This window comes from Osmia lignaria, chromosome 1 (genome assembly GCF_051020975.1).
Source record: "Osmia lignaria lignaria isolate PbOS001 chromosome 1, iyOsmLign1, whole genome shotgun sequence".
Taxonomy (NCBI): domain Eukaryota; kingdom Metazoa; phylum Arthropoda; class Insecta; order Hymenoptera; family Megachilidae; genus Osmia; species Osmia lignaria.
Genome location: NC_135032.1, coordinates 9,326,962 through 9,340,171, shown reverse-complemented (window position 1 = coordinate 9,340,171; position 13,210 = coordinate 9,326,962). Strand labels below are relative to the sequence as shown.

At 39.0% G+C, this 13,210-nt stretch overlaps 1 protein-coding gene and 1 long non-coding RNA gene across 3 annotated transcripts; one reads left to right on the top strand and one right to left on the bottom strand.

The window, feature by feature from the left end:
• The first annotated feature begins 699 nt into the window (after positions 1 to 699).
• Positions 700 to 5,876, top strand: LOC143305296 (uncharacterized). The gene is made up of 3 exons (XR_013062161.1): positions 700 to 1,037; positions 3,463 to 3,592; positions 3,963 to 5,876. It is a non-coding gene; the product is annotated as an uncharacterized LOC143305296 (long non-coding RNA).
• Positions 5,877 to 9,539: 3,663 nt separating this feature from the next.
• LOC117606157 (protein phosphatase 1 regulatory subunit sds22) lies at positions 9,540 to 11,807 on the bottom strand. 2 transcript variants are annotated; one of them, XM_034328246.2, is made up of 6 exons: positions 11,638 to 11,807; positions 11,471 to 11,562; positions 11,173 to 11,369; positions 10,885 to 11,096; positions 10,625 to 10,794; positions 9,540 to 10,091 (listed from the first exon to the last, which is right to left on the bottom strand). In XM_034328246.2, exons 1-6 carry the CDS (start codon positions 11,654 to 11,656, stop codon positions 9,918 to 9,920), a joined length of 864 nt encoding a protein of 287 aa, XP_034184137.1. In that variant the 5' UTR covers positions 11,657 to 11,807; the 3' UTR covers positions 9,540 to 9,917. The 2 variants fall into 2 exon arrangements, with proteins under 2 accessions (XP_034184137.1, XP_034184135.1); XM_034328244.2 differs by having other exon boundaries at positions 9,546 to 10,091; positions 10,625 to 11,096.
• Positions 11,808 to 13,210: the final 1,403 nt, after the last annotated feature.

Below are 13,210 nucleotides of genomic sequence, written 5' to 3'. Positions count from 1 at the left end.
CAGCACTAGCAGTGAATTTCGGAACGCGACTAAATAAGAACGCCACACGCATTTGTGGCGTTCTTATTATATTCTTGTAACTCTTATTAATTGTTCTTCATTCCTATTCTGTGATCTTAGATTTAAAAAATTATCTTATCCAAATACTCCATCTATAATTTTCTGTATCATCTCAATCCTTTTGCATCTGTTTTGCTATTGCAGGTACAGTGACTTTTTATAATGTACGCATGATATTTTGAAGTTTATGCTGCTTATGCATATCTATTCTTAGAATATCCCATTCCCTATAGATTTAATAAAAACATTTTTTCTAGTCACGAAGTCAACCCTGTTGCACTTACAGCTCAAGAACCCGCAAAATACTATTACTACTTGGGGGAATTCATTAATATTCTTCGAAGTTAACTTTAAATGTACGATTCTGATTTAAATATATTTTTTAGTAAAACTTAAATAAGAAATATAGTGTAATATTTTTTGTTTACCTGTATTTGCATTTTCTAGACTACGTTCTAGGAAATGTGCTTAGGCTGGTGTTTCCAAAAGCAGCCCTATTAAAAAAGAATTCGATATTTCGATATTTTTTTCGAACATTGCCCATTCCTAGTCCGGAGTTCGACAGCGCCACTGACCTCAAGACCCCGTGAGCCATAGATGACTCCAATTTGTATCGTTGAATTATAGTTTACAGATTAACCGTGTTATAGCATATGATGAATTCTAGTTGATATGATGAATTATAGTCTTGTATTAGTGTAGTAGAAATAGTTAAGTTACTTATCGTTAGTTTGCAAAACGAGAATTCTGTAAATCGCCACAATAAGCGGCTGGTGCCCAACGGTTCAGCCAATTCCAAAGAAAAATAATAATTAGCGTAGTATGTCGATAATAGGGTCACAGTTTATAAGTACTTGAGTTTGTTGGGCTATAGTTCCGAATGTCCCCGGTCGCGGACCAACATGAAATATCAACAAAGAATATCTCATCGGGCCATAAAATGACTCGTTAATAAAAGACATCATACTGTTAAAAGTGTAAGTAAACTGTTTTTTGATAATGAAAATGTAATGAATGCTATACGAAGTAGTCTTCATAAGCTTATTGATATTTAATACAATGAAAAATAAGTATTCAAATTAATTTCTCGGATTTAAAGTAGCCGCAATATTAAAAGACGATGTGTAATTAAAGAAGGAAGTGTAGGTTTACATTTATTGTTTACTTTCGGGTAATTACGTTCTGTCCCTCCTGAAGGATGACGTTTCTCTCCTTCTATTGAGTTATAGTCAGGTCCGTCACATGTAATAGGTTCTTCATCACATAAAGATTCATTTATATAGGTGTAAGTATTTACAGTAAAAGCTTTTTTTTCGAGGAGGAAAATGCATTCCGCACACCGGGTCAAGATGTTGTGTGACCCGGTAGTGTGGGACTCCCGGTCGCCCGGTGTACCCACTAAAAACCCCCTCGCTCTTCGGCTGCCTTGGCGTGCAGGAAGACACCTCGGGACCGCCCTGTGGCATTACGTCGAGGATTCTCCCAAAAATAAAGGGAGGGCGGGAGTTAACTCCTCCTCCCTGTAGTCACGTTTCTATCCGTGGTATTTCCTTTATCTTATCTTACAGTGGGCGTCGCCTCGCCCCCCTAGATCATGCTGTACCGCGCTGTTGGGGATCTCCCGTGTGGGCGGTCCTATCCAGATTTTCCCTTTCCCATTTCTCTTTGTCCTTGAGGGCTGACTCTAGAAAACCCTTCAATACCTTCCTTCTCCTGGGATCTTTGACGGTCGTCACAAAGTTCTCAGGTGTCACCACTACGCCCAGTTTCTGGGTGGCAATCTCTCTTTCTCTCTTCCAACGCATACAAGATGTTAATAGATGTTCAGGGTCGTCCACTACGCCTCCGGGACAAAACCAACGGTGACTATTTGCCGCTTTCCCGATGCGTTTCAGGTTTATTCCAAAGCATCCGTGTCCGGACAACCATTGCGTGATCTGATAATTAGTCATTTTTGGTCCCCACCCGAACCACTCTTGAATGCAGGGGATGATGCGGTGTGTCCAGCGACCTTTCACGCTGACATCCCACTCCGCGTGCCAACGAGTAATAGTGATCTCCCGCTCCTCTTGTTTAACTTTGATCTTCCCAGTCTGAAGTGTCATGTACTGATGTTGTTGTCCTACTGTATAGTCGATATCTTGAGTTCTCTCAAATATTCTCCCTCTTTCATCGGCCAGTAGGTCACTTGGGAGAAACCCCGTAATGACTCCGCCGATGTCGTACGGTAGGCCCTTGCAACCCTTCCCAGAGCTACTCGCTGGACACTCCTCAACATTAAGACGTTTATCTGGTATTTCAGTGCCCTTCTCCATATAGGAGCCGCGTACAATATTACTGATTCCACGACCCTATAATACAATGTTCTTGTGACGAATCCCGCGCCTCCAATGTTTGAGGCTAATTGTGCGACAGTATTAGCGTATTTCATCGCAGCATCAGTGACTTTAGCTAGATGTTCTTTAAATACCTGGTCCCTAGGAAACAACACCCCTTAGTATCTCGCTGTTCTCTGGCTAGTGACTTCGCCACATTTAAACTTTAACCCTTGCAGGTGCTTCCTACCCGTAAGCAGGATAGCTTCGGTCTTGTGTTCGGCTAGCGTTAGCTCCTCCTTGTGATACCATTCAGAGAGATCAGTTAGTGTTCTTTCCGCAACAACCGTGATTCTATCTAGGTCGTCGTCTATTACTACAATTCCGACGTCATCAGCAAAACCTATGAGGTGAACATCTCTCCTCACCTTCAACCGTAATAATTCGTCATATACTATGTTCCAGAGCATAGATCCATTAACTGACCCCTGGGGAACGCCGGCAAATACTTGCATTATTTTAATGCCCTCCGGTGTCTGATATGCAATCCACCTATCCGTCAGGTAGTTCTTGGTCAAGACCCTAAGCCGGAGAGGAAACCTTCGTTTCCGTATTTCTCTAAATACGCTAGCCCAACTAAGCATATTAAACGCATCCTTCACGTCGATTAAGATAAGTAGACAATGTCTTCCGTCTCTTTTTGCCCGATCCCAATGTGCCATTACCTTTAACATCGCGTGTACTGTACTAGCGGAAACCATATTGATTTTCGGCCAGGTCGCAGAATCGTAGAGCCCTTGCTATTTTATTTTTCATAATGTATTCAAATACTTTATTCAAGTTTGACAGAATGCTCAGTGGCCTATATCCCTGAGTGGTCGCTGCCGCACCGTCCTTATTCGCTTTTGGTAATAACACCAATCATCCGGTTTTCCATGCCCGCGGGCAAAAGCCCTCTTTATAACAAACGGTGAAGACAGCGGCCAAATAATTACTCGCCTTCATGCCCAAGGTCTTAGAGTTCACCCTAGCACAGGCCAGGGTTACTTCCCTCGTAGTAATAATCCTCTTCTTTTTCTTTTTCCAGGTCCGGATCATCTGCCAATGGTGCCACCAGCGTAGGATCTTCATCTACTATTACTTCTTCAACAGCATCGCCTCCAGCACTTGTGACAAAAAGCCTGTGGATAACCGCTTTCTCATCTGTATCCAGCTTGGTGAGTACTTTTCTAGGTTTTATTGATTGTAGGGCAGCTTTATATGGTTTGCCCTACAAATCCCTATCTACCGATTCCATTAGAGTCTTCCAGGCCTCCCTCTTCGCCTTCCTAATCTCCCAATTGAGTCGGTGTTTAGCAAGTTTGTATTCTTGTACTGCACTTTGTACCTCCTCCTCCACTCTCCTTTTCTTTGTCCTTGAGAGGGTTCTCCTTTTATTAAGGGCCTGCTTCCGTAATTCTGCAATATCTTGTGTCCACCATGGAACACGTGTTTTATTGGCCAATGGTCCTTTCACCCAACTCCTACTTGCTTCTACGACTTCCTCCACTTCACGAATAAATGCTTCCACATTGTGGGTTGTTTTAGGAGTTACCGGTGTCGCTGAGTCTCCCCACCTAGCCAAAAACCTGCGTATGAAGCTATCACGGTTTACTGGTCCCAAGGTGTTCTGGTTCTGGAAGGCGATCAAAGTGGATAAGGTCACCCTGAAAGGAATGTAATAAATACTGATGATTAGAGGCCGTATACAGACCCAGTACCTCTAATTTCACTAATACTCTATTAGCCTCAGGATTATAAAACAGAATATCGATCTTAGACTCACTACCCCTAGTGCAAGTAGCCCCACCGGTAGAAAGAATCGGGAAAAGGTCATTAGCCTCTGCAGAGTTGTAATATCATTTTGCACCGCGAACACCACCTGTCGCTACTCCACAGAGGGGATCTACTATTAAAATCGCCTAACACGATGACCTTGCTAGTCCTCACTCTTCAAATTGCAGCCTCCAGTTCAGCTAGTCGTTCATCCAGGCACTTAGACTCCAGGTTTGGAGAGTAGTAGCAGCTAAAACCCGTGAAGTTATTAACTCTAATTGCTATATGCCCTGACCCTTCGCTTAACTTACTGCTGATGTTTTGCATACTATAGTTGCGACCACCTCTTCCATCTCCACAGAGGGGTCGATCCCTCTTATCTCGATGTCTGTACGGGGTTGAAGTCTTGTGACCTGTACATCCTCCCCCAGGGAGCTTTCAATTTTTGCCGGAAACTTTTCACGTCGGCTGCTTGTGAAAATTCTAGAAGAAGATTTCCTGCTTGGGTCTGCCTCATTGCTTTTACCCCTTGGGTACTGGCACCCACTTTTCCCTTCATTCGTCTAAGGACATCCGCAAACGTCGCTTTATCCGTAAAGCGCACGGCAATGGCATCTGGCTCCGGTGGTCTTACTCTTGGCTTATTTGCCGCTCTTGGCGTAACTGGTCCTAACGGTCTATCGTTCTCAACCTGGATTTTGTTATTATTTGGGCCTCGGAATGTATCGTTTCGTGGGCTCTCTTTCTTTGCCCTTCGTCAGACTACCTCCCATTCCGCATCCTGCTAGTCCGTCATCGAAGCAGATGTCTGCCTAACTCTGACCCTCGGGGGCAACGAATCTAACGAGTCCGGTTCCGCTGTACGCGACCTCTTCTCTTGTTAAGATAGGGGGGGGGGGGGCGTTACGTCCTTCCTTTTCCCATTGATATGAAGTGTGGTTCCTTTTTTAGTCGAAGCATCGTACACCTGTGAGGGAACGAGGGATACCTCCTCGGACTGTGTTTCAACCTCCACCATCTTTGCTACCCTTTCGATAGTCTTTTTCTGTGGTCTAGTAATACCTTTCATCTCCTCAAGGTCCGTCTGTGTGCTAACACTCGACTTGTTTTCAGTCATGTCACCTACACTTCTACTATCGACGCCGGTCGTTTTTGTTAGTACTAGGGCCTCCACCATACTAGTTGTTTTCTTCAGGTCTCGCGTAGTGCGGGATTTGCGTTTCTAGCCCGAAGCAGATATGCTGATACCGCATTATGTCCAGCCACTAAGATTCGCATCATTGATGCGACAGCTTCTAGTCCTGCCTCGACTCTTTCCTCGGAGTATGTACTTACTTACATCTGGTATCGAGCATGGAAGGCTTCCCTAGAAAAAATTTTATTATAGAAGAAAGGTACCCACAACTCAAAATAAAAAATTTGAAAATTTGAAAATTCGAAACTTAAGATTCAAAATTTAAAAGTTTGAAAACTTGGAACTCAAAGTTCCAAAGTTAGGCCGAACAGAAACTGATTTAAGCGCCACCTCAGTTATTGCATCCAACTAACGGCATGCTATGTGCTATATATACTATGTCACTTTTACGATAGCTATACAGTAAAAGCTGGATATATGCAACAAACATTGGGACCCAGACGTTGCATACAGGGTGTCCCAGAACTGGGGTAGGAACGGAAGAGGGATGATTGGTGAGGTCATTCTAAACAACTTTTTCCTTTGCCAAAATGTTGGTTAAGGCTTCGTTTTCGAGTTATTATCGAAAAACACTGGCCAATCAGAGCGCGCCGTTAGCGCGGGCCGAACCACGAGAGTGTTGGGTATGTTCCGCGCGGTCGTGATCAAGTGCATCGGCACCACGTCGGTGTAATAGGATTCGTTGTTCATGAGTAATCAATAATTCGATACAATTATTCTTTTCTTTTTTTTATTCATTATCCGATGCAACTTCTATTCAACGAATCCCATCATACCGACGTAGTGCCGAGGCACTTGATCACGACCGCGCGGAACATACCCAACACTCTCGTGGTTCGGCCCGCGCTAACGGCGCGCTCTGATTGGCCAGTGTTTTTCGTTAATAACTCGAAAACGAAGCCTTAACCAACATTTTGGCAAAGGAAAAAGTTGTTTAGAATGACCTCACCAATCATCCCTCTTCCGTTCCTACCCCAGTTCTGGGACACCCTGTATATCCAGTCGAGGTGCCTAATCTCGGGTTACACGCGACGAGCAACCAAGCGTGAACGTAGAAAAGGGCAGAAGTGGAAAGAGAGAGGTCCGATGATCAAAGAAAAGAGCCGAAACGTATCGGTGTGACTAATACTAATTCAACTATAAAACCTTTTTATTTTTGACTTCTTTTTACTGAAACTTTTACTAACGCATTGGTGAAATTTTTCGGATTAAAATGATATCAAACACGATATAGTTTGAATTATAATTACTTGCTAAAATTGATGTTAAAAGTTGGCGAAAAGCAAAGGAGGATTGGAAATGAAAACCGGTTGCGGTGTCGGCTCGGGTTTCAAACGTTGCATATATCCAGCCGAGGTGTCGATTCTGGGCATTTAAACGTTGCATATATCCAGCCGAGATGTCGATTCTGGGCATTTACTGTTGCATATATCCAGCCGCGGTGTCGATTCTGGGCATTTAAACGTTGCATATATCCAGTCTTGGTGTCGATTCTGCGTCCGTACAAATCGTTTGTACCGTGCCGCGATACCTATTCTACGTTCGTACACAACATGCGACGTGTTGCATGTTGTATGTTGCGTGTTTGATGTATCTTTGGTGTACGGTCTGTCTTATACATATGTACAGTTTTATTATTATTTTAATAAATAAATATAATTCAAATCATATCGTGTTTGGTACCATTTTAATCAGAAAAATCTCACAAATGCGTTAGTAAATGTTTCATTAAGAAAAAGTTAAAAATAAAAAAATTTTATCGTTCAATTAGTATTAGTCACACCGATATTACGGTCGGATCATATTACACGGTTTCCTCGCCGAGCGGCTCGGTTCGGCTTAAGGGGATCCCCCAAGTGGAGGGGATAGCGATGTTGCATATATCCAGCCAATCTTTCGTTGCATATATCCAGCTTTTACTCTATATAATGCTTTCTGTCCTTGTTCAAAAAATAAGCCGATCACTTTATGATTTGCCGCTACTTCGGATCTCTCTATCGTCCCGTTTCGAGAACAAAGTCAAGCCGAATAGCATACCTGGTTCGAAATAAGCAACTGTTCGGTCCTGAGCCACTTACTTATTTTGAGGCAATTCTGTATGTAATTCAAAAACGAAGCATCAAACAACTTTTTTGCAAAGGAAAAAAGCATCCGCCTCCCCCAGAAGAGGAGGACCGGAGAGGGGCACCCGCCCTTCCGCCAACATCGATCGCGCGGTCCCGCAAGTCTGAAGCGCGGCCGCAGGGCTGCAGGGGGCCAGGGCTCCGGTCTCCTTCACATGCGGTCTGAGGAGTGCCGACATCGGGTGTGCCCCCGATATCAGCGTAGATTGGCACACGGGGGAGGGTCAAAGGATAGACCCTCCCTCGCGACAGGGTCGCCAGTGCGCCAAGGGCGGGGGGGTCCCGGGGCCCTTCCTACAGCCCCAGTGCAGGCCATCGTGGAGGTTTTAGTGGATATAAATCCCATACTACCCTTGGCTCCTCCACAGGGGGGCATGGGGTGTTTTTTGAAGATTTCTTCCACGTAAAAAAAAAGATTTAGGTTAAGATTAGGTTTGTGTTACATATAAATGGATCTTAAGTGTTGATAAGGCTGAACTTTACTTTAGGGGACACAAAATTATCCACTTTTTTCTCCTCAATCTAGTTGTCGATGCGTAGAATCCAAAAATGCAGGTCTTAACTGTCGAAATGCAGCGGTTTAAAAGTTATGAGCGTGTAAAGTTTGACACCTTTAATGCATTTGCTACGTTACTGTGACGTCATATTGGCTTTTTGTCCAATGAACGGTGTCGCTAGCTATAGGCAGACGCATGTGGGTGCCGAGTCGGCAGTGCCAACCACTTTAGCGGGTTTAATCAAACCGTAAATTTGATACTGTCTGAGTTAGTTAGGTTTATATTTATCTTAGAGAGAGAGAGAGAGTACAGCCCATGCATTTGCTTATTGCTTCTACTGCATCAATATTATGAGTAATTTAAATACACCTAGTGATGGAACCCATACCCAAAAAAATGTAATGTCCCCTAAAGTAACGTTTAATCATTGATGATTCTGCCCGCGATATCGCGTAATTGGACAGTTGCATGATAAAATCCTAGACTAAAACAGTTTTTTAAGAAGTATAGGGGATCTCAGTAGCTAAAGACTGCTAAACAATAATTGTAAACAATATCTTTCATGATTAAGTTAATTTCCAAAATAGCCTGAGAATCTTTTAGATTGTCAATTTTTAGAAATGACTTCACTTCTTAAATTCTTGTTGATAAAACAAATATATATGCAATATATACAGAGGTCTATTAAAATCAAAAGAAAACAAACAGTGTCCTTTCTACAAAAGAATATTTTCTATTTCTCATGGACAGGCAAAAGAGTATAAGTTGGAATTATCAGTTTTGTATAATACATACATATGTATTTAAAATGCAATGTAAAATTTGGTATTAGTTTTTGACCTGAAAGTTGATGACTTATGTCTCATCCTGTTGATTTAGAATCATTCATACTGTTTTAACCAAAATTTGATTTATACTCTTTTGCTCACCCATGATAGATACAGGAATAAAAATGTTAAGCAATAATTCTACTATGTTTCTAAAATATACATTATATTAATAGGGAGTGATAGCTAAATATAAAAAATATTTTGCATTGTTAAAAGAAAATTACAGTTTTATTTTTCATTAATTAGCAAAATAGTTTTTAACTAGCAATATAGTAATATAATTCATTCTACTATAAAAAAAAGAAATTCGTAATAGTTGACAAATGTAATTTGTAAATTAAGAAATTTATCAAATATGTATTTATATAATTTTTATATATTTAGCATGTACATCGATGAGCGCAAAATTACATTCTAACATGTAAGATTACTTAATGGGAGAATATATAGCACTTGAAGTTAACTGAAAACGTTATTTATATAATAGACGTTTTGTAAAAATTAAGAAATTTGTAACAACATTGTAAATACATTGAATATTCCATAATAAATACAGCATTGAAAATGAAACAATATCACTGAAAGATAAAGTTTAAATATCTTTGCCCAATTATTAATGCTTGATTATTATTACTTAATGAGTATTTTTGTTAATATACTTAAAATGTAAGTATATAGGAAATATCAAATATTCAAATATTGTAAGATAAACCTTAAATATGATGATCATAAAAAGAATTGCCATTTTAATAAGTATTTTAAAGTTCTGGTTAAATATTAAAATAATTGTTTTATAAGACAGATATATGATTTCTTTATAAATTTATATTTTTAACTATTAAAATTGTGATTAATCTCCACCATTTCACAATACATTCACAAGGCTTAATAAAATATAAAGTATAAGAAACAGCATTGCCTTGTTGAGAAACCTTTCACATCTTTTATCTATAAGGTTAAGGCTACATTTTTGACTTTCCACTTTTTCTGAAAATAATCTTTTAAAACAATATTAAAACGAAATAAGTAATAGTATTAATAAACATAATCCGAATAATGATAGCTTTGTATTATTATAATATTTATCTGCAAAGTGTTGCATCTAACTGCACGAGCCATGGCAATAGCAATTTTATTTTTCTTCTGTAATTTGGATCTTTGGCAACTGGATTATGTTCTAGATAAACAGTTTGTAATTTCTTATTGGCTGTTAAATTTTCTACAGTGGTCCATTCTTCGATTTCATTATTATTTATCTATAAAATATAATAAATAAAAGTACAGTAATGCTTCGAAATAAGCAAGTGGTCTCTGCTTCGAAATAAGCAAGTCGCTATCCCCTCTTCTTTGTTTGAAGTCGCCTGCAAAGTGAGAGGTACGAGAAACGAGTGAGAGGTCCATCAAAGCGCGAAGCCGATGTTTAGGGTAATAAATTTCACGCTCGACTGAGCAGTGACATCGGTTAGTAGAAGAAGGATGGAATATATATAATGCTTTCTCAGTCTGGTATATTTGCTTCGAAATAAAGCATAGTGCGAGAATGAGAGGGCATGTTATATTCTATCCTTGTCCAAAAAATAACATCGCTGCTCGACCGATCACTTTATGATTTGCCGCTACCTCGGATCTCTCACTCGTTTCTCGCGTTTTCTATCGTCCCGTTTCAAGAACAAAGTCAAGCCGAATAGGTACCTGCTTCGAAATAAGCAACTGTTCGGTCCCGAGCCACTTGCTTATTTCGAAGCATTACTGTATAACTTTTTATTGTAAAATAAGATACCATTCTTACCCAAAATTCCTTCAAATCTTCAAGATGATCAATATTTTGAATTTTTTTAATTTTATTATTAGCTAAGTCCAATGTTGTTAGTTCTGAACAGTCAGATAATCCTTCAATACATGTTATTCCATTTTCAGACAAGTATAGCTGATCCAATTTCTTCAATTCATCTAAATTCTCTATTTTTGTAATACGATTACTTTGAAGACTCAATAATTGAAGATGTGGTAAACATTCTAAATTATCAATCTTTGTTACTTTGTTTTTACCAAGGAACAGACTTGTCAAACTATCAAGACCTTCAAGATTAACAATTTCTCGTATTTTGTTGTCACCCAACTCAAGAATTTCAAGCTTCTTCAAATGTGACAGATTTTCAATACACTGGATTTTATTTGAGGACAAAAACAATTTTTCTAAATTTGATAAGTTTTCTAATCCTTCTATTTTTTTAATACGATTAAAAGATAAATCTAGGAGTCTGAAAAGATAATAATTCCATTTAATATTTGTACAAATTAATTACTGTAACAAAATTAAATGTTCAAATTACGCACTCTAAATTTGTAAGAGCATCTAGATTTTCTATAACAACAATCTGATTATCCCTCAGCTCTAGTTCAACCAAAGTTGTAAGAGTATCAAGGTTCTCAATTTTTTTAATTAAATTCCATGTGAAACATAATCTATGTATTTTTCTTAAAGGTTCCAAATTTTCCAGCTTCGTTAATCTTGAATGATTGAAATCCAGTTCCTAAAACATTAATAAAAACAATTATATACTAAAAAAAAGTATCAATATTTTTAAATTAGTGACATTAAAAATTAATATTAAAGGAATAATGAAAATCAAACTTCGCTATCAGGATCTATGATAAGAATTTTTTCTGCATCTTCATTTTCATTTTCTTCTTCAACTTCAGCTGAGCCTTCAGTTTTATTGTCCTCTAAAACAGATATATTTTCACGTATAACCATGATTTTGATGTTCATTGACCATTACAATACAATAAAAGTTATACCATTGTTTGCCATTTTCATAAGCTTGATAATAACTTGAAGAATTAAATTTTTATTAGTTTAAAACTGTGTAGAAAAGTTTAATTAATTGTATCAGCTCCTACGAACAGAGCAATAAATACTGAACGAGTTATGTATGTATTGTTGGATTGGTCCGCAGTTTCAAATTGTATTACATATATATATATACAGACAACTTTGATGAGTTTTACCACAGCCGACTCTAGTACTAGCCATGCTGAACAACGTGGCAACACCGCTCACGTGACAATCGGGAGTCCTATTTTCAAAAACAGAGTCCTGTGCTCGGAATTGTAATTAACGTCTTTTTTAATTAAAAGCTGTAGTAATATACACTATTTGGTGTTAATTATGTATAAACAATATATAAACGTTGCAACTATGGCAAATAGAAGTGATGTGGTAGTATAAAATTGTTATAAATGTGATATATATTTTGTGTACTCTCAAAGTAGTTTGGTGTTGTGAAGCATGATATTTGAAATATTTACAGTGGTTTCAAGAAAATTTAGGTATGAAGCAAAATAAAACCATCTTTGGGTCAAATTGAAACATTTAAGAATTGATGAACGTGTATATAAGTTAATAAAAACCTTGAAACAAGCGAAATTATTGGAACGAAACCAAAGAGGTTATGTGAAGTCCAGAGAGTAGTCGGGAGTCTGACGACGTTGATTGGCTGAGAGTCCGGGAGTCCGGGAGGCAGATAGAGTAGGCTAGGTGTTGATATATTCAGACCAGACTCCCGCGGTGTTGCCATTTTTACTTCAGCACGGCTAGTACTAGAGTCGGTTGTGCTTTATTCCGCGACGGACACGCAACAACAGATTTTCAGTGCTAGCAATGAATTTCGGAACACGACTTATACCCAATGAGCATACAACATTTCTCGAAAATTATACGCTCATTGAATAGTCCGCGTCGCGTTATCATGTCATGCTGTTCAGTTTTGTTACAGAGATAAAAAATATCGATGTTATGTAAAAAAGTATCGATAATCGATTAATTGATTTGTAAAAACATCGACAAAAATAATCGATTATTAGGAAACAAACTATCGATATTTAATTAATCGAAACATATTGCCCATCCCTACTCTGCTCGCGGCGTAGCTTTTAATAAAACAAACTATATTTCTTTTGACTTTATCCTTTCAAGAAAATATGACAAGGCAGGTTGAAGCTTTGAATCGTTCTGAGCTTGGTGGTGAAGATCTTCGATCGATGTTGGCTGCCAACCTCTCTTCGCTGGATCCTGAATCCTCCCTCAGGATCATCCCTGGTCCAATGGTGGAGGAGCCCATCTCTGTCCGGAGGCGGTCCCTCCGAACATTGAGATGTCAACCTTGCGCGAATTATCTTGTCTTGTCTTATAATTTCTTTGGCAGGCGTCTAGAAACTAAAGTAATTTTACACGTATCAACGATAATTCTTTGGGCCGTATTCACAGACGCAATTTAAGCAAGGACTTAAGACGTTCTTGACTAAGATCATCTTATTCGAATAAGCAATGCTTAAGTCGCTATGTATTCAGAGTCGGAGAATAAGACCGACT

What these genes read in the sequence shown, in the direction of transcription:
- LOC117606157 (XM_034328244.2), bottom strand. An exon ending in TCATAGATCCTGATAGCGAA is followed by an intron (nt 11,370 to 11,470) that starts GTTTGATTTTCA and finishes TTAATGTTTTAG; the next exon opens with GAACTGGATTTCAATCATTC. An exon ending in AAGATTTGAAGGAATTTTGG is followed by an intron (nt 10,092 to 10,624) that starts GTAAGAATGGTA and finishes TATATTTTATAG; the next exon opens with ATAAATAATAATGAAATCGA.